This window comes from Astatotilapia calliptera, chromosome 16, assembly GCF_964374335.1.
Source record: "Astatotilapia calliptera chromosome 16, fAstCal68.1, whole genome shotgun sequence".
NCBI classification, from domain to species: Eukaryota; Metazoa; Chordata; class Actinopteri; order Cichliformes; family Cichlidae; genus Astatotilapia; species Astatotilapia calliptera.
In genome coordinates, this window is record NC_137437.1 from 12,947,140 (window position 1) to 12,968,615 (window position 21,476).

General features: G+C 39.8%; 1 protein-coding gene across 7 annotated transcripts in view; it reads right to left on the reverse strand.

Moving 5' to 3' along the window:
• The window catches only part of usp9 (ubiquitin specific peptidase 9), a 37,489-nt gene extending 19,903 nt beyond the window's left edge, over positions 1 to 17,586 (reverse strand). For 4 of the 7 annotated variants that reach the window (XM_080290399.1, XM_026145955.2, XM_026145956.2 and 1 more), the window contains exons 1-14: positions 17,157 to 17,586; positions 13,207 to 13,475; positions 9,897 to 10,042; positions 9,465 to 9,544; positions 7,833 to 7,945; positions 6,577 to 6,795; positions 5,331 to 5,446; positions 4,973 to 5,224; positions 4,743 to 4,878; positions 4,496 to 4,648; positions 2,513 to 2,617; positions 2,150 to 2,356; positions 1,917 to 2,053; positions 910 to 948 (exon numbers count right to left, since the gene is read on the reverse strand). In XM_080290399.1, the coding sequence (XP_080146525.1) occupies positions 910 to 948; positions 1,917 to 2,053; positions 2,150 to 2,356; positions 2,513 to 2,617; positions 4,496 to 4,648; positions 4,743 to 4,878; positions 4,973 to 5,224; positions 5,331 to 5,446; positions 6,577 to 6,795; positions 7,833 to 7,945; positions 9,465 to 9,544; positions 9,897 to 10,042; positions 13,207 to 13,308 (1,805 nt within the window). In that variant the 5' untranslated portion in view covers positions 13,309 to 13,475; positions 17,157 to 17,586. The remainder of the gene's footprint in view (positions 1 to 909; positions 949 to 1,916; positions 2,054 to 2,149; positions 2,357 to 2,512; positions 2,618 to 4,495; positions 4,649 to 4,742; positions 4,879 to 4,972; positions 5,225 to 5,330; positions 5,447 to 6,576; positions 6,796 to 7,832; positions 7,946 to 9,464; positions 9,545 to 9,896; positions 10,043 to 13,206; positions 13,476 to 17,156) is intronic. The other 3 variants (XM_026145960.2, XM_026145958.2, XM_026145957.2) reach the window with 1 other exon arrangement.
• Positions 17,587 to 21,476: the final 3,890 nt, after the last annotated feature.

Here is a 21,476-nt window from a genome sequence, read left to right on the forward strand (position 1 = left end):
AAAATATATATAACACTAAAAAAAGGGGGAAAAAAACATGTTAACATAAATGAGACATGTGGATCCAAGGCATGAAATACCCCTGATATTTTTGCATTGAATGATTTGAGCTGAAAGGCATCAGGAAGAGCTGGGCTCCATCTCAAAGGACCTTTCATTGAGCTGTGCAACTCACTACTAGATTAAATGCTGTGTATGCACCATGGCTCCCACCAAGAAACTCCCACCAAGCGTCTCTAGAGAAATTAAACACACTAGAGTTTATCCAGTGATGGCTGTTCTTCACCTATTAAATAACTACATTTTACATCATTGAGTAACCGCTTTGAAAGAATCAACCACACCCTGAATGTATTAATGTCACCATAAATACCGAGATTACCCTGATTCTGTTCAAATCTGAGAGCACAACATTAGTTACTCATGTAAGCAGTCCACAGACCTGTCACACTTAAGTTGTTAGAAGCCTCATGTGACTTCAAAACAAAAATCCTTACTAAAGACAGTCATCAATTACAATTATGAAACAAACTGATGCAACTTTGGTATATAAGCTATAATTCTCTGTAGGACTCATTTTTGCTCTTAAGGGGAATTGCTCCTATAAACAACCTGACAGCTAAGCAAACACTTGCCACCTGGGTCACCAAGGTTTCAAACAACACAACATTAATGATAAAAGTTAATGCAATTTAGAGCTGTCCTAATCTTGCCTGACCTACACATGCACAAACTTTAAGGAATTTGAATAAGCAGTAAGTCATTTGAGATGAAACCCATGAAGGAATTGCTTAAGCGTATTCACGGCAGGGATTTTGCATTTTTTATACATTTTAATATGTCAAAGAGAAAGTTAGACTTGACGTAACACAGAAATAGGAAGAGCCCTGGAATTAGCATTAAACTTACCCCGCTAAGCTCGTTTGTATGTAAATTGGCATTTTCTTTCTGAAAAACAACAGGCATGTGTGCTACATATTTTCTACAGTTACTATTAAAGAAAAACACTACTCCAAGTCTAAACAATTTAATGTTGCACAATCAAACTTAAAATTATTTATTATAGTAACTTTAAATCAATGCTACTCTGGGGCCTGAAGACCCTGAGTTGCTAGAGTACACAGCTTTAAAAAAAAAAAAGAAAAGAAAAGAAAAAAGAAAAAAGAAAGGGGGGGGGGGGGCTGCACGATAACCTGATTCACTCGCAGAACAAGCTTTAATGTATGCTTGACTTACACTTTGGGAAAAAGCCAAGTGTTAATAATTAAATTGATAATGGCTGAATTCCATTAAGGTATATTTGTGATCTGTAAAGTTGCTCAGATGAACTTAATTAACTAATATTATTTACTGGACAGAACTAGTATCGTGTCTATAAAGTATTGTGTATTTTGACTGGCATGATGCGATCTTATGTAAAAGCTTTTGGTCCGAATTAAAGCGGAAAGTGCAGCTTTTCAGCTCTTTCCAGTGTATTCAAAACAAAACAATGCTCACCAACCCATGCTGCTTGACTGATTTACTGAGAGATATTGAACAAATAAGGAAGAAAAAAAAAAAGGTTGTCCAGCTTTGTTGGTTAGTGCTGATGGATAATTAGTGCACTGGAATGAGTTGCAGACAAAAAATGTTATCTTACAGCGGTGTAATAAAATGTAAACTGCAATGCCATTAATTTTCTGAAATGCAAAATTGACACGCCTCAGCCATTGGGATAAATGCTCAGCTCAAACACAGAAAATTATGTTTTCTTTATGAGTGTTCAGGCATTCTGTGCAAAATAAATATAAATGATTCATTATAAAGCATTAAAAGTACAGTAAATGATACCTTTAATAAAAAAAAAAATAATTGCCAGTATTAGAACTGTGCTTTTTGTGCATTTATGTAGGAATATATTTCCACCATGACCTTACCTGAGGTTTTGAGGAGCTTCTCCAAAGAGGCTACAGATTTCTCTGATTTGCTTAAGGGCAGGGATCACCCATTTGTCATTGGTTCGTAGCTCCTCTATGAAGCGATCTATCCATTGAATCTTCTGGGTGTCTCTGTCCTGTGAATGAAAATTAAACATCATCAGTATAGAGTTAAGAAAGACCAGCCTATTATTTTCATATTTTTGGAGTCAAACATAAACCGCAGCATGTACCTGTGAGCAACTATAGTCCAATATCTTGATGTGAGCACTGAGAGCCTGGTCCATGATGTCTACAGGCACATCATCGCTGTGTGCTAGGTTCCACAGCAAGTTAAGGACCTTGTGGGCCATCACACCATCCTTATCATCCTCAGCCAAGCGGCGAATAAGTTCCAACAGTTTTTCACGCTGCTTCTTGCTGGCATTGGTCCAGCTTGCCTATAGAAGTTGGGGGGGGGGGGGGGGGGGGGGGTTACAGTAGTATCAGTGGAACAATTACACTGCAGCACGATTCAGCTGAAAGCAAATGAAAAATATACATTGTGGACAAAAATCCTTTATCGCCTGTAACTACTGAGGACAAGTCTTACTCACCTTGAAACAGTCAAAAAGGTGATCCAGCTGCTCAGGCGAGAAGTCCCACGCCAGCTTAGCCAACAGGTCGTGGACATTTTTAACGATGGCCTCGTGTTTACCAGCCTGCAGACATACACAGAACAGTTCAGCTGTCAGGGTCACAATATTTATATTCTACCAGAAACTTTGTGATAAAGGGTTTACTCTGGCTATTATAAAGACACTACAAAAAGTATATTCTAATTTGCTTGTTTAAATGAGAGAAAATTCCCTATTAACAGTGGATCATTTTAAGTCAATTTACTAGAATGTTGAAAGTGCGTGAAGTCTGGTCCAGAGAAGTTTACTTTCCAAATCACGTCCTTTTCTTGGTGATGACAGTGTGCTACATGCTTCAGGCTCCACCCCAGCTCAGCCCTGACTCACCTTCCATCTCATACTTTCTATCTAACCTTTTTGCTAAGAATAAAAGGATGTCTGTATTTTGCCAGCTTAAAAAAATATCATGCAGTCCAACCTTCATGTCTGTCCTTGACTATGTGCATACATTTTAGTGTCCTGCTGCAAAACAAAACTACATCAGTATCTACCATAGAATACAACACTTCAAAAGTTATGAAAAACTTTAAACTTATGTATTGAAAAGGTTGGATTCAATTGCTTTTAGCCAATAAGTAGTGGTGCTTTGTACATGTCATCCATTTATAAGAGACTATTACTGCTCCCAATCCTCCTCATATTTCTCATCTCTTTAAATTTTCTAACTACAATTCAAAACCCAGTAAAAACATAACCTTCAATATTCCCCAATGCAAGCAGCAAACTTGGCATGTCAAGTACATACGCACTCTTCAACTAGAATAAAGTCGAACCTGTCCTTAAATTAAAGTTGTGATCATTGCTAACAGGTTTAATTATCCTTGCAATTGTTTTTAATGATTCGTTGATTATTGTTCTGTTCTGTCAGCTGATTGTATTCTTTTGAATCTTTGCCAGCTCTTTCTTGTAAGACAGATTTGAAAGATGACGTATACATTCTCAGCGATTTATAGGTGTGAGCACTGCAGAAATCTAGAGCTGTGTGCCATGATCACACCATGGAGGCACAGTTTGTACAGATACTGCACAAACAGGGTTGAGGTTAGAAAAAAAACAAATCTATAAAACATACCTGGGCAAGGACACATCTTTTTATTTATTTATTATTTGTTCCGCACTACTGACAAGAATGTGGCAATCTTTAAAATCTTAAAATTGTAAAACATAGTCCAATAAAGCTGGCGCCAGTGCAAAACAATTATAATCGTCAGGATTCTTAGAAACCACTAGTAAAATCTCTCTCTAAAAAAGAAAAAGACAAAACAAAACCACACATTTAAAAGGTGCTTTCACACTGCAATCTGAAAGCCATCGTTTTTAATGACTTGTACTGTGCAATGGCAGTCTGTCGCCATGCAGAGCAAAGCCCAAACATAGACCTCAGGAGCTCTTGTGAAGAATGAAGTTGCCTTTGCTACAGCAAATACAAAAGGGAGGAAAATTTGATATTGTGCGTTGGTGCATGTATGCTTGTACCATTGTACTGCATTTACTGCATTCTTTTCTTGGAAAGAGCTGCACCAGGTATGCATTTTAACAGTGACATAGCTTGCTGCATATCCGCAATAAGGGTTAATAGTTTAGATGACTGACATCTTGCACAAGTTTTTGAAAGTGCCCATTTTGCTCCTTTGGCCACAGGTCCCTGAAACAGTGCACTGAACGCAAACGTCAAGCACAGTGCGTACCACGTCCTGGATCAAAGCCCCATAAAACATGTTTTGTAATCTTGCAACAATGCCGTACTGTGCTGTATTGCTGCATCTGTTCAACCATCTGCAAGGTTTTATCTAACTTTGATTTTTGCCTCCGTATGAAAATAAGAGTAGTTGATAAAACCACGAGTAAGGGCTCTTAGGCTATAATTTTTTTATTTTTTTTAAATGATCAATTGCAGAGTACCTGTGCAGCCCAGATGTTGTCCAGATCCTGCATGGTAAGAGCTTTCTCTTTGATAACAAAGCGAAGGATCTTCTCCAGTTTCTCGACATACTGTGGTTGATGCAAACTGTCCCTCAGCACAATGGACAGGATGTGGTTCTGTTGGATCCATTCCTGAAGCACCATAATGAGATGTGTAAAGGAGAAATGAATTTCACAGACATTAAAATCCCTGATGTAAAACACAAATGTTAAGAGCTGAGCGTACCGCCATACGCTCTGCAGTCAGCCATTCCTCCTCCTCAGGGTTATGCCGATGAGTGTAGTAGGACACACTGGAGATGACCTTGTTAACTTCATTTAGTGCATTCATTTTGCCATTAAAAGAAGAAATTTGCAATAACCTGGTGGTAAAAAACAAAAATAAAATGTTTAAAACCTGATCAAACTTAAAGTTAAACAAAATCTTTATCAGAGAAGACTGAATTTGATATTTACCTAAGAATCATTTTTAACCTAAAAATCTCTAAATTCTTCACGGTCTCCTCCTGCCCTGGTACACGAGAAGCCAGATTCTTCAGAGACTTGATTATCATGGACAGTGCGTCATTTTTGGCTTCATTCTTGGCCTCTTTCTTTAGCTCCTCATCTGTGAGATTCTCTAGAAACTGGGGAACCATCTCGATGACTGGAAGGAAGTACTTCTTTACTGTGTGCAATGTGAGAAACTCATAACACTGGCCAAAAGGCCTGTAAAACAGAAAGTAGAAACAGAAAGTCAGTTCCAGAAACAAGACCATTGCACCAAAAGCACTTTGCAACGTGGTGTAAAACCTTGTGCTGTGTCAGCACTTACTTGATAAGTGCAGCGATGATCTGGACATTCAGTGCTTGGCCGCTCATGAAGCGATCGTGCAAAATTTGAAACCCGTTTAACGTGCCAAATTTGTTTATTAAGTCCACCAACCAACCCTGTGATCAGAATAAACAAGGGACAAAAACAAACTGTATAAGCACCCTTTAATGTGAAGTCAGGTTGGTTACACAGGCTAAACTATCATCAGCTTCCATTCAGAGACTTTAGGTTGAAACTACAACAGAAATTGTTTTCTCTGTGTAAATGAACAACTTCTCAAACTAAATTCCTATTGGCAAGCTTGAAGAAACATATCTATTCTTTGGTTTTCTATATTTATTCTCAGTTGAGATGCATGGCTTGTGAAAGAGGCACACTGCTAAGGAGAACAAGCTTCAAACTTCAACTCTTATTTTAATGTAGCTGGTCTTCCTTTGGTCTTCCACTGCCTCTGTCAGTGCCCCCCAGGGTGGCTGTGGCTACAATGTAGCTTGCCATCACCAGTGTGTGAATGTGTGTGTGGATGGGTGGATGACTGGATATGTAAAGCGCTTTGGGGTCCTTAGGGACTAGTAAAGCGCTATATAAATACAGGCCATTTACCATTTCCTTTAGCTAAAAATTAACTTTAAATTTGGCACTGCTGTTAAATATTTAGTAATGAGTAATTTGATTTAAATTTCCTAAAAATAATAGTAATAATAATAATAATAATAATCTCTGACGTAACAGCACAGTAAAACACTAAGTAGTCCTGGGCCCCCTGCCAATAGACAGCCAGACAGGCAAGCAATACTGCAGTACTGCTTCTACTGACCCTGTGCCCACACTGCATTCATCACTCCTTTACTGTACAATTCTTATTCTCTGGTGTATCCACCTTCCCTTTTATACAATCTGCTTTCTGACATAAGCATTAAATGTCTTAGGGACAGTGAAGTCCATGTTATTTTTTATCAGGCAGCTCCAGAGAGGGATTCTTTATTTCAAAAGGGTCTTCAGGGCGAGACTAAAATGTCACTTGATGGAGTTTGTCTTGAGGAAGAAAGATGAGCTAACTCTCCTCAAAAGAAAGAAAACTCAAAGCTCATCTTCTGCATGACATATCTTGACAATTTTCCATACACCTAAGGATTTGTTATACAATACAAAACGCATGACTGGATCAGTCTGGATCACTTAATGCGAATCAGATTATAAACTAGTCATTTTACAGTTTTTATGGTCAACTGTTGTACTGAGTCACCTTGGGAGATCGAGGGTCTGGTGGTCGAGCGTAGAGTTCATCATCAGCCAGCTGTGCTCCAGCAGGGACGGTCTCAGAGGGCCGTGTGCCATTGTAGATGTGGAACTTGCAGTGAGGGTTGGTGGCCATGGCCAACAGCTCCAGTAGAGGAAACCAGTCCTGAGAGAGCTTGGCCACACATAGCTCCACCAACCGGTGTGTGTTATTTATGATACACCTCTGTGGAATAAAACCCGAGTTTAAAAGAAAGAAAGGCAGGATCACAAGAACAATATCAAGAACTGGAAAAAGCCCAGCCTCGACACTGCTGTGATTAACTTCTGGTCAGCCTTACAACACACATTTTACTATTCATGGTTTCTCCCCAGTAACCCTGAAGTCTGACAGGCTTAACTCTTCAGCTCCCAAGCTAGAGAAAAATTGCACATTTCACTCATTACACCCACATTTTGTTGCCTTTAATGAGGATTCCACATTGTCAACAAAAGAAATTACACTTCCACACAAACAAAGGAAGAGCACTCCTGCTAGTCACGCCATTGGTCAAATTCCAGCAACCAGGCTGTTCTGCATGGCTCCTGGCTAGTTCACATGTCTGTAGAAACCAGATATGAGCAATCAATACAGGACTGACTCATCACAGCATTCCCAGCAAGCTTTTAGACTTTACAAGTCTCTGACTGCTTCATCTTCTCAGTGTCTCATTTTAAAAGGAGCTGCAGGTGACAAGCATGATGATGTATAATATACTGAAAAAGATTAGATTTTAAAAAAGAATCCACAGTGAGGAAGAGAAACAAAAACCCCTTTTCCGCCTTTAAATCCTCACACATCTGTCTTACTGGTTTATTTCAAGTACGTTCCACAGATCAATTTCAAGAACAAGAGCTTAAGAAAAAAAGAAAAAAGATCACTGATCACTGCTGGAAATGCCTCTTTCTATTAAATCTACAAAAACTACATAACAACTCACTTTGCAGACCAACCTAAGATCTGAACAATGGATGTATCTAATGAGATAAAGGCAAAGAATGAAGAAACAGGTTTTACAGACCGCCATCCCTCATCAGGACAATCTGGACCTTTAAATCAAATTTTAGAAAAGCATCTAACATACAAGAACGATTTTGTATCTCATAAAAATGTGAATTTGCTTTTAAATATACTATATAGGTTCTTTATTGTGATTATTTGAAAGCATGGTCATCTTAAAAAAAATCAAACCAAACTGTAAGGCAGAAGCAAAAAAAACTCACATGGATTTCAAACTTCCAACCACTGACTGCCTCGTCTGTGAGGATTTTTGTGAAGGAAATAGTCAAACCATCTCGGAAAAACCTCTGACATGCTTCACACTTCACATCCAGTCCTGCAAGAAAAGTCACCCATTAGATAATAATAATAATAATAATAATAATAATAATAATAATAATAATAATAGCAAGGTAAAGGAGATGAAAAATAAGAATGAGAGGCACAACAACAACAACAAAGCATTCATATAGTGAAAAACATATTTGAGTTGACTATCTTCTGATTGGGTGCCTCTAATAAACAGAACGTTTGGAGAGTCAAGGATTTCCTTTCTTTCTGACATTATCCAGGGCAAACAGTAGAAAAAGAAAAACACTTGGAAAAAGTGTTTAGAGGAGTCTGAAGCCTAAGAATAATAAACTTGTTCAGTTAACATAAACATAAAATAAGAACCTAACTAAGGACCCGTGTCCATATGCAGTTTTATGTGCTGTCAGCACATCTTTTCTATAGAAATCCTATGAAGCTGAGCACTGATACCACTCATAGTCCTCAGAGAAAAAATGCCCTCAGGCACACAGCAGTTTTCCGCTGCGCTTTACAGGCCTCTCAGCTGAACACAGGTCAGTTTTGGGAATACTCCTGCTCTCATCAATGTCACTTCTCTCTTAGAGACCAATCAGAAGGGGCATAACTTACAGTAGCAACACTAAAAATAATGACAGAGGAGAAAACTTTAAAGAAGACGGTTTTGTAACCTAGCAACAACAAGCACCTGAGAGAAGCCTCTGCTAAGGAGGTCATGGGCACTTCCAGTACAAAAAATGTCTCTGTATACAACTCGCTCTTTTTGATTCCTCACTGACTTTGGTGGATTTCATCAAAAGAGACAACTGCCCTATATGCACGAGATTAATATCATCACTGATGCAATTTAAAAGTTAAGTCCTTTTGGTATACTTCATATAAGAAATACAAAACATATGTTAACAACATATTTTGATTGCATAACTGTAAATCTTGGATCAATTTAAAGAACATTTAAAAGGTAATTGTTAGCAATGTTATAGGCAGCACAGAGCTGAACACCTACACTGCAATAGCAAGGCCAGTTCTTCACTGTTCTCTTTACATAATTATGTCAATATTGCAGATTAAGTAAAAAGTAAAGGTTATGTGTATTTAACAAAAAGTACAAAACCAAGTACCAAATGGGAAAATGTTTGAGTTTAGTGCTAATCTTTTTAATCAATTAATCAATATGATGAAGTTCTAAAAAAGTTACAAAAACACTTGCATCTGAAATTTACAACTACACATGAAGATTTTGTAATATTCCATTTTATGTCTTTGTAAATTATTTAAGTATTTTTACACATCCAGGAACTCTTGATGTGCAAAGCACGCAAGGAAAATTAAGTAAAACAGGCAAAAGAAATCACTGACTATTTTATATTCTACTGAGTGTTTCATTATTTAACAAGCTCAAAGGAAAGAGATTTCCTACATCTGTTAGATGTTTCACATTATATTATATTGACAAAAAACTAGCCAGTGAAAGCCATAAGCACAGACTGCAGGATGTCAGTGCCACAAAGCTCCTCTATGAAAAAGAACATTCTGTGCACTCCCACCTTTTTTACTCAGGTCTATAGCAGCTTCCAAGAGGACTTCTAACTCTCCTTTTGGCAAAACTGGAACAACCCAACGAGGCCTAGGAGAACAGAAAGACATGAATCGCCAGAAAAAAAGAGGAAAAGGATACTGTGCAATATTTGTAATATTCACCTGTGTAAAATGCATAAATATTACATTGATATTGTCTACCTGCACCCCAAAGAGCTATATTTACTTTGCTGTTAGGCAACTCTGCTGTGAGAGTGTGAATGGTGTGATGTGTTCAGACTGAACACGAAGCAAACTTTAAATGGACTCCGCAGAGTATGCCAGGAGACATGGGTCCTCCCATCCCCCCAATTTAAAAAATGTTATTAACCAAGTTATGTATGCTTACAAAACAATTTGAGTTTACTCTCTGTCATAGCTGAGATTTAAATGTGACCTACCTGTTGATCATGTCATCGAGCTTGGCTAGGTCAGTGTGAGGAAAAGCTGGCTCTTCCTCTTCCAGCTGAGGGGGACCATCCCCCTGGCCCTGCTCATCTGGTGGGCTCACTGGAGAGTTCTCATTAGATGAGTTAGGAGATGACGTCTAGAAAAAATGCAGACCATCAAAATCAGATCTCATGTAATAATCTTTCTGGATTTCAGGTCTATGCTGCTATGAAAGGAAAAAAATGCAATGGCAGACCAAGTATCAAAAGCAAATGTAGCTTAAAATCCAAACTAAAAACCTAATGATATATATGTGGTTAATTACGAATGCAGAAACAAATTGAAAAAAAATGCACTCACACATTAACAATTCCTAGCTTCTACAAATCCAAATAAATTCACCAATTCCAAAAAAGTGCACCAAACAATAAGTTGATGTAAAGAAAATGCCTGAACCAGCTTACAAACACACGACAGCACGGCCCTCGATGTGCAGTATGCCTCATTTCAAAAGACCTGCACCTGGGCAGCATTTTGGAAAACAATGGCTTTATTCCAGCACACTCACTCCTTTGTTTTTACTAAAACATCTAACTAGTGTTAGTGGCCAACTAATTATATTTTCATTTTTCCTCAGTTTATTTAAACTTTAATACCCTAACCTTTAAAAGCAGCATTGTCTAACAATTTCACTGTTCTCATCTTTTCTGACAATTACCTCCATTAAATCCAGTTCACTTAACAGTCAGTTATCTTTCATTTTTTTAGCTCAGTGGGCAAAAGACATAAGTCATAAAATATCACCCCTATCTTTTTTTTTCTTCTTTTTTTTAAACACATCCACATGCCTTTGATTAAAAAAAAAAACAAAAAAAAAACAAACAAAAAACCTCTCTCTTTATGACCAATTTCACAGAGTGTCTGCTAACATCACCCAGGAACCACTAGCTAACCAGTGAAGGAATAATGCTTTTTTTCCTTTGTAACTTGGGATTACCACTGACTGACTGATTTCTAGGCCTGTATGACTGGGGCTTTAGCAATCAATTTTACAGTGACTGCCTACAACCACTTCCCGACCGGTCACACAGCACACTTCCCCCCCCCCTAATGAGCAACGGTTGACAGAGGCCACCAACTGGTCTCTAGGCATGCTTAACTCAAGCCTTAGCTTGTATAGCTGAAGGTCACACTATCACTCAGGATCATTTACTTTTTCAGGCAAGTGTAAATCTGTTTTGTTTTTTTGTATTTTTGACTGGGTTGAGGTTTAGAGCTTAATTTTCAACCACAAAAAGCAAGTAAAGAGGGAATTTACCAAAATATAGAAACAAATCACTGAATGCATTACGTCTCACAAAGGAAGCTCATTTATTGCATAGCTTACTTAGTCACATTTATAACTTTATCAAAAAATAAAAACCCAAAAAATGGTAGATTTACACATCACCTGTGAGGTACTGCTAGAAAGCATAACAATGGGCGGGAATGTGTCAACCAGGTACATTCAAGAACCAAAAGCAAGGCTGGAGATGCACCAGAAGACCTGCTCAAAACAGGGGCTTTTTGTTTCTGCTTTTAGAAAAGGAAATATGTTCTGCTCTAATGCTGGTTGTACCGCTACTGATATCACATTAGTGTGTGTCTCAGAGTTTCATCACTGATGAGGTGAAACAGGTGCAGGTTGTTCCTTTACAGACACAGTGGCCAAGTCAAGACAATATGTTAGTTCAGGCTAAAGCCGTTGGACAAGAAGTCCCACATTTTGTTTAAAAATCTGTCCTAACAACAAAAACACTTACAGCTAACTTAAAACAAATAAACTAAAGATACAAAAACCAGTGTGTTAGGGACTGAATGATTTACCTCATGTGATGATAAATATTTAAGAGAATTTTCCCACAAGCCAAAACAGCCATTTTATTCGTTTTGGACTGTGGTTTGATAACACAAGTTTTTTTGTTTGTTTGTTTGTTTTAAGATATATTCTGTGTACTCCTGGCAGCAGAATACAGCCGCTATAAACCTACATAAAAGCCAACTTTCAACTTCTGTAATCTGCATGGCTTTTACATAGTCAACAAAATATCAACAAGTGGAATATGTTCAGAGAGGCTTATGGCAAAGCCTAACAATGTCATGACAAAGATGCTTGTTAGTAGATATGGGCTAGCACAGCCATGATCCTACACTAAACAAACAACTAGGGTCAGCTTTGGAGAGGCTGCATAAGGATCTCCCAGTAGGGGTGCAATTAAAAGAAACTGCACTACATACAGTTTCCAAGAGAACTGACTGAAACAAAAGCTTTCAACCGACAAACAGATTTTAAACTGTTTGGCTTGATGAGATAGTGTCAATAGGCAATAAATACTGAAGTTTGCATGCATTGTCATGAGAGAAGATTGGATTCCCAAAAATAAGGTAGGACTGAAAAAAAACATTAACCTTTCACATGTAAAGGGATTTTTTTCCTCCAAATTAGGTCCTATAGTTACCAAACAGCTAGGACAGGATCTGCTAGTTTGTGACCACCTGCTCCTATTATAGACATTTTCTAACTTCCTGCTTACGCTAGTTTTGGTGAAAAGCTTGATTTAAAACAAAAGAAAAAAGAAAGGTCATTCAAGTGATCATAACTCTGATACTTTAAATATGAAGTATTACTCATTTCACCATACAGGAAATATAATAAGAGTTGACATGGGCTACACTGGAAGTAAGAGTATTTGAGAAATACAATCAAAAATGTACATCGATGAATATGCATTTAACCACTTTATTTTTTCTTTCATCTTTTGAGTGCGCATCAACAGTGGTGGTGGTGTGAGCAGCTGTGTATAAGAGTAAAGGAGGGATACTCAACGTGGAAAGAGATGCATAACTGAGAAATATAAAATGTGGGGGTGTGTGGTGAAGGCTCCTTCTGCTTGGCTGACCTACATAGGCAGCTTGCCTCTCACGTCTCACCACAGCTCATCTCTAACCAACACAGGCCTGCACACGCACAAAGACACGCACACACACACCCTTTATCCATCACTCAGGAGGCTCTGTTCATTGATGCTTCGCCTTCTCTCCCTTTCTCCCTCCTTTTCCGCCCCCACCTCCCCTCTCTCTTCATCTCCCTGGGCATCTGTGTGTGGTTAGGTACGAGCAATATCAGCAAAAGAAAAAGAAAAAAAAACTGTGCTGTGTTGACTGAAAAAAGCAAAACAAAACAAAAACAAATATCTTTTTTCATTCCTATAACCGTTTTTGGGTTTTTTTCTTTTCTTCATTTCACCTATCTAAAACGAGTGTTAGAAAGATGATGCTGACCTGGTTTTGTGGCAGTGGGGGTTGGCTCTGAGCATCAGGAGCCTGGCCCTGGCCCTGACTGTCATTGCCCCCCACCGGAGAGCCACGCGTGGTGGCCGTCATGCTCGCCACGGGGCAGATCTTGGCAATCTTGGCCTCTTAGGGAGCGCTGGCCAGGAGGGAAATCACAGCCACCTCAGCTGTAGAGCAGAGGGAAGAGAGCCGGAACACACGAGAGAGGGACACAAGCACCTGGAGATCTGGGTGTGCTGCTGAGACCATTGCATAACCTGGAGCAGAGAAGAGGGGGCAAAGGTCAGAATTATCAGCTGACTGCTTAACATGTAAAAGCTGAATGGGTTAGGAGACTTTGTAATATCTAAAATACATGTTTAAATCTAAAATAAAATAAACTGAACTGAGCTGTGCCTGTCAGCTCAGTTCAGCTTGTATCACTCAGTTTTTCAGTGATTGCCTACATGTTCTTTTCTCTTTTATTCAGAAAGGAAGATGATTTGCCAAAAAGGACAAAACTGGAGAGTTCAGTCTCAGCCCATCAAGCCTTAAAGTAATAACACTACCCCTTACTAACTTAATAAGAAAAGAAAGATAAAGAACAATAAACTACTATTGTAACACTTTGATATATGTCCCTGGGATTAGCCAATATGAGGCAAACCATAAGTCATCATCCAAAAGCCAGTTTTCATTTTAATTCTAATATTTAACCCAGAAGATGCTGTCTGCCTGAATCCCACAACAAGAAAAATAATAATCTCAAATGCAGACATAAACATCCGATTGTATATGAAGGAACGGGTTAACAATGGACTGTATAGGAAAAAACAGATTTAGTGCTACTGCATTAGTTATCAGCTAATTGATCCCTTGTTTTAAACTATACTCCCATTTAAGACTGAAAATTATAGGTTTTACACCATCATGAAACGCCTTTTGAGCACTGTCATGTATTAGCTCACAATACCTTAGTTCACATTTATTCTGTTTCTTACTCTTCAGCAATCATTTTTTAGATTACAATACAAGTGTGCCTGCCAAAGTAATTTCTGAGATTTAACGACCTTGGTGATACTGCTAAATGGTACAGTTCAATGGGACAAGAACCCCAAGCAGCTCATGATTAGACAGTAAGGCAGTCTGGCCTGATTATTTAATCACGTTGCTTTACTTGAACGGAAAACCTGTTATGTCAGTAAAATTCTCTCACTGCACTGCAAAACTATGTGTCCATGTGCAACTGTGATGAGAAGAGCAGGTCAAAGTTAAGCCAGGAAGTTTTCCTGTAAACTGTCAAGGATGTCTAACAAATAGAGCTTGGGTAATACAATTTTCATTCACATTTTAAATCAAATTCCCTGACCAATTTGAGTTATTTTGTTCAGTACCATAGACTGAACACATCACAGCAATGAATTTAATGAGAACCACAAAATAAATGGACCATATATTCCCTTTAAGGTCAGATATGCTCATCAGTAAGCAATTTTAGACACCAGTTTAGCACTGGCACTGTGTGTGGGGTCACCGATAACCACATATTTCTGAAAATAAATGTCATTTAACCTTCTCCCTGGATTTCAGTTCTAAACCATCAGACCTTTAGATCACTTTCATTACATCAAATAGTCTAAAGCTCATCACTTTTTCATATTCAAAAGAATACAGAAAGAAAACCAATTTCAATTGTTAATTTAAATATTTTGTATTTATCACATTGCCTAAAACCACCACTAGAAAGTCTTCCCATTACAATAGTCAAAAAATAAGTGAAAATTCAAATTACCAAAATAAAATGTTATGTTGCTGGAGCAAACCTTCTAGGTTTTCAGTTATTAAAATGAGCACTTAGGATATATTCTTATTCAGAGTGAACATGTTTTCCATTTAATTTCTTTCCCCACACAAATCAAGAAGGAGCATATATGAGAGATTTACTGACAAGGTCTGAACCCAGAACCTTAGTCCCTTCTGCAATGCCCTTGTAATAAAGAGGGAATATCAACATATTCTCTACACCATTTTACCAGCTGAAAGCAGCTGGCGTGGTATAAAATCTAACAAAGCAAATACTCAAACCGCAGCTCAACTTAGAAACATCATTTAGCAGCTCAATATAAGACTAGAACTAAGAACATAATTGAAACAGAGTGCTGGTTGTACATTATACAAAAAACAAACAAGCAAAACGAGATACACATAAACTGCAGCTGTTCTGCTCCCTTGTATCATACCAACTATCTGAAAGAAAGTTAACATGGGTGTGGAAAAATAGCTGATTTAATATTTATTGGTTTAACAGAGGTGAAACTAGCGCAAATTCCACTTTACATGCTACCTGCTGCACCACCAACATTTTGATGGTGCAGCAGGTAGCATAACATGCAGTCCATAACAGTTATTAATAAAGGCAAAACGTTAGGAGTATCTTTAGCTTGCAGAGAACTAAATGTCACAGCATTTAGCCAAGTGTGCTATCTGTAAAGCCAGCCATTATTAACTAACTATCAGCCAAAACAGGGACGGTGGGTTACTTTCATGACGCACGAAGAAAAAAAAAACATACTATCATGTTTTGTTTGTTTTTTAACCACAGTCAACAAAGTGATATACAAATTTAACAACAGCCATAACTAACGCTAGCTCTCTATGCTAGGTGCAACTGGGGCCTTTTGGAGCGCCCGGCTTTGAAATAATAGTGTTATTTAGCGACATTATTAACGGGTAAATCGGTCATGTAATGTCATATGCTCTAAGATGGAATATCTTCAAAATGACACACAGCCAGATGCAGATGAAGTAAACGGTGACATTACGTAACTGTCGTCGCAAACTAGCGCCGTCAACTACTACTAACAGCTGGTGGTCTAGTTAGTTAATAACCCTGGCTGCTAGCTAGCTGCGGCAACTAACGATGGTTAGCCTGCAAGGCGATCCGCCCAGACAGCACAGCAGTGAAGGCCTGGTCGTCCAAAGCCCACTGCGCTGAGAAACACAGGCCTCATCATTCGCTCAGGCCTGACGTTATAGTTGTCCTGCAAACCTCTGCTGCATAGCCGATGAGCCTAAATACGTAGAGAATTTGGTTAAATAGCTAAAACCAATACTGAGAGAATATCGCGTTTCTCCTCACTACTGTCGACCATCTGTGTTACCATAACGCCATTTGCAAAGTACATTAGTCGAGCTAATAAGAAGTAATCTAAACAGTTAATGTTAGCCAGCCGTTAGCTTCTGTTTAAGTAAATGTATTCACCGTAGCTAACCTTTCTGTTTTGACAAGCGGCTTGCTGAGATGACTCGACAAGTAATTAGTGTTCAACCCATAAAATTATAATTTTCCTATTCAACTCAATGCCACTTCGTGGCCATTTTAGCTTTCTGGGATAACGCATAAAATGTCAGTGACAGTGGAGGCGTCTATTTCCTGAAATTTAACTCACTGTTCTGACCCGTATCGCCTAACGCTAAGTTCTAACTTAGCTAAAACAAACTGAAAATAACATATCAGAGGCCCGGGTTATAGAACAGGTTAGCTGCAATGTAGTTTTGATAAAGCCGGTGTAATAAAACAATTAACAACTCTGGGTGGATGAAATTTAAATTCGCCAACATGTAAACATTAGACGTTTAAAGGAAATGTTCCTTCTCAGTCTTTAAACAGGACCAATCGCAGGTAGCTAGCGCTAGCTTGACTTCAGTGAATCTAGCGGGATGAGCTAGGCAGCCTGCACGTACTGTCAGGACTATGAATTGCAATTTAATCGCATTGACATTGTCAAAGATTCAGTAAGCAGTAGCTAACAGAGAAAACTCTATCAGCAAGTGAATAACACCAACAACCCAAAATGCTATAATGTTACCTTGCATACACCAACAGCTGACGCTAGTACTAGCAGTAGCCAGCTAACAATCACCAGCCAGCACAGCGAGCTAGTTGGCTAACAACTCACCAGGAATTTGATATGACTTCCCCTCTATTCACGGGCTACGTCCAGCCTTGAACGATGGTGTCGTCGTGTATTACATAAACGTGGCCTATATCAGTGACAGTTTCACAGGACACAAACCTGTTACTAGAATGATCTAATTCCTACGTTTTTTTCCTCTGCTTCTGGGTGTTTTTCCTGCGTCACCGGCGCGGTAACAGCCCCCCTAACTCTATCTAGTCCGATTTCTGGGGCTTGTCACTTCGGTCCCAGCAGTCAGTCACAACTTGATTCAGTTCAACATGGCGGAAGCGCAGTCGGACACAAATGCAGCTCACTAAAACAGACTAGACGACTGTGTGAACTCCAACAGTCAGCGATGTCTGTAAGCTAGTTTGCACCACAACCGAGCACAGCTCAGCTAACACAACACCCGCTGAATGGAAAGCGAATAAAACCCCTTCTCGATTCTGATAACTCACTCCAGCTCCGGCATTGATATCCGATCCATAGTTTGAACAAAACCAGGCGGAAAAAAGCCGAGCGGTACGATGCACTTGACTATATCGCCTCCTATCGCTTGGGGTGGTCATCAATTAAAAAGTAATGACAATGAATAACAGAATGCGAGCAAATTCAAACTTGAGCACTTACCAAAGAAGGTACAGTACTGTGCAAAAGTCTTGAACCACCCCTCATTTCTTTAGATTTTTCAGTTTGTTCAGTTCTAACAAGCTTGAAAGTCGATATTTGGTGTGATCACTTTTATTCTTCGACACAGTCTGAACTGTCTAAGGCAAGCTTTCATGTCATTTCTGTCTTTTCTGGAGACCTAGTCCCAAAAACTACTTCGGGAATAGTTCTTCAGGCATCTTGAAGGACATTCAAAGCTCTTTTTTTAGATGCTAACTGCCTTTTCTTCTGTTCTCTGTCAAGATGATCCCACACTGCTTCAATACTGTTGAGGTCTGATAGTGTTCTGTTGTTCCTTTGTCTATGTAGGTATGCTTTTACTGCATTGGGAGTGTGTTTGGGATCACTGTCATGCTAATAAAATTAAGCCAATTAGATATTGCATGGCGGATCAAAATCTAATAGTACTTTTCTTCATTATCCCATCAATTGCAACAAGCTCTTTAAGCACACTGGCTAAAATGCAGTCTCCAAACCATGACAGAGCCTCCACCCTGTTTTACAGTTGGCTGTAGACACTCAGTCTCTCCTGACCTCTTCTGTACATACTGGTGATGAGTTCAAGCAAAAATTGTAATTTTTCTTCCTGTTTCCATTCATGAAGAATGGCTTCTTGATAGCCACACATAAACTGAGATCATTTCTCATGAGGCTCCAATAAACAGTAGACAGATCAACTGAAAGGTCAGATGCATCTCTCACGCCCTGTGTCAGATCTTTGCTGGATCTTTTTCTTAGATATTTTTAGGCCTGCCACTTCTTCTTTTGTACTCCACTTGTCCATTTCCCCCAGATTTTTTGAAGGACGCACTGCATAGCAAGCTTAGATATGGCAAGTTTTAGAACTACAAACATTGAAAGGCTTTCAGAATGCCTGGGGAACTATTGCTTAAGACCACTTTAAAAATGACAAGGCTCTTTGGAAGGACAATATGTGGAGTGGCTCAAGACTTATACACAGTACACTGTGACTGAAGAGAATTCAAATCAAGAAACATTTTTGCAAATGCATACTTCATATATTAAAGTATATTCAGGCCTGGTTCCAGGATCTTTTAAATGTTATGGCAATGGTAGGGACCAAGAACCAGTGAAAAGGAGTCTGAAGGAAATTTAAACAAAAAATCTATCAGAAATTAATACAGGACTGAAAATTGAGTTGGAAAACACTGAACAGGTTTTTTCATACACCTTTACAGTGCCCTGCATCGTAAATGTGTACGTGAACAACACATTAGCACAAGACAAGATTTCTTGTGAAAGCTCCACTGAAGAATGAAGCTTGATTGTGTATAAGTTAACAGCCCGCATTGTGAGCAAAACAGGGATTACATTTGTTGAAATGTCATCTTTAAACCCTTGGTCTAATAACAATATGGCTGTTTAATTATCTGGCCAGTCTTTCAAAGGTCAAGGCAGCAGACCAGCCGATGAATTCTCTGATTACCTCCACCCCAGTACACATGATGTCACGTTAAATAGCATGAGAGATGGAAAATTACAAATTTAGAAGAAAAATTCAGATCCCTCACATAAGTAAAAGTTATATTATAGCTATATTACAATGTAAAATCATAATAGCAACATTTGCAGGCAGTAGAAAGGTTTCTTCCTTGAACTTATAATTTTAAATGTTAGCCTCGAATATGCAGGATAGTAATTTGAATAAACAAATTAATTTATCAATATAAGCACCACATTCGTCACAGTTTTACTGTTGCATTCGAGTGCCAATAATGGGATAGCAAGATATACTCCAAACAAGCACCGCATGGTATTTTTCCATGGTGAGGGTCAACCTTGTTAACATCTTAACCTTAACTAAAACAGCAAACAAATCTCACAGGTTTGTTTCCAGTTTGATCAACAGCACACTTCTTTCTGTTTTGTCAGTGTGCACTAATGCAGCATTCTGACCACACTGGTGCTGCATGCAAAAGAGGTCCTGGTAAGAGAGATGTAGATGCAAGTAGGTGGGGAGAGGTAACAGTAAATTACAGAGACAGCTTATAAAATTATCAATATAGCTGTAAGCAGCAGTGAGGGGTAAAAGCAGTTCAGCAGGGCCCAGTTGCCATGGCAGCTTGACTGTGTAGCTGTAAGCACTAACTGAAAAAAAAGGGGGTCATTTTTTATCATGCTGTACAGGCCAAGTGATGAAAGATGTGTTGACAACTACAGGAAGATGCTGCTCTCTGGCAGGTAGCTCCAAGCCCTCCTGGGTTTTAAATGCACCTTAGAACACACATGCATCAACATTACAATGAGTGGGTGGAGGGAGGTTCGGAGTCTTCTCTCACCCCCGTTCTCTGCGACCTGCTGGAGCAGGGGGGCTAGGACTAGGAGGAGGAGTTGGCCGTCCGACTGCGGTCTGGAGTGTGGAGCCTTCCTGCTGCTGCGGAGTCGGGGCGGTCTGCCTCCCCCCACCGCAGGGAAAAGGGAAACACCACCTGGGTCTGGGTGCAGTTCCCCCCTCCAGGGGCACCTAGACCCGGTTTGTAGAGTACGCTTGGGGAGTGTGATCGTGTGTACAGCGTCTCTTTATGTCTGTCTCCACGTTGGTTGAGTGTGGAGTAAGTGCATATGAGAGCATGAGGGTGGGAATGGATGTTTGTATCTGTGTGTGCCTGTATGTCTGTGTCTATATGTCAGGTTGGGTGTCAGGCGCCACCTCTCTGGGGGCATCTCAGGCCCTCCAAGGTTTGGAGGCCTATCTCCCCCTACCACCACTTCCCCTGCCAGTGGCGGACCCCCTCAGACATCGGTGCGTTGGTGGTTCTTTGTGTCCGGGGATGGGCGTCCAGGTACACACCGGCTCACTCCTTGGCGGCCGCTTATCGGGGCCTGGAGCCTGGGGCTCGCTCGGGCCACTTCGGAGGTGGGGTGCCCCCAGCCTCTCGGCCTGGGGCTCGGTCACTCAGGCGCAGCTGGCTGCCGGCGGAGCTCACGGGCGCGTCACTGCAACTCCCCCTGGCTTCTGCTCCGCGGCTGCTGAGTGAGCCCTCATCTGGGACTCTCCTCAGCTCTTTCCGGGACAGTGGCGCGGCTGCCCCTCTGTTGGTCTTCCTTGGTCTCTTGTGTTCTGGGGGCCTCTGGATGTCTGGAGTTTTGATCTCCTCCATACCTGCTTCATGCCCTGGAGGACGGGGCTGTGGCCCCCCCACACCCTCTAGCAGATTATTACATGAAGGAACCTTTTAAAAAAAAACAAAAAACAAGCGCGTCCATGCTCACAGGTGTACACACGGGTGATCACACCCACAAACTACACCCTTTTTGGCTCCTACCTCAAAGCACACTGTGTTCTGTTGATCTTATGTGCTGCACAATAATGTTTAACATTTAGTATTTACTGTCATATTCCCATATATCATTGTGATGTTGTTTATTCTATTACTCTTGTTCTCTTCTGCTTGCTTTCTTTTTTCTTTCTCAGCAGGTGATCCAGGTGATTGATATATGCATTTTTTTTTCTCTGCCCGTTCTGTTGGTTTTTGTCTTTTGCCCTTCTCCCCCGTCCCTCTTCTCAGCTGTTTCTCTTTCCCTCTTTCTTTCTCCCCTTCTTTCCCCCAGTCAAGTCTGTCCCGTATTCAGTAAGTGAAAATAAAATAAACAATAAAAGGTGAATCAAATGGACCATTACGGCAAGGC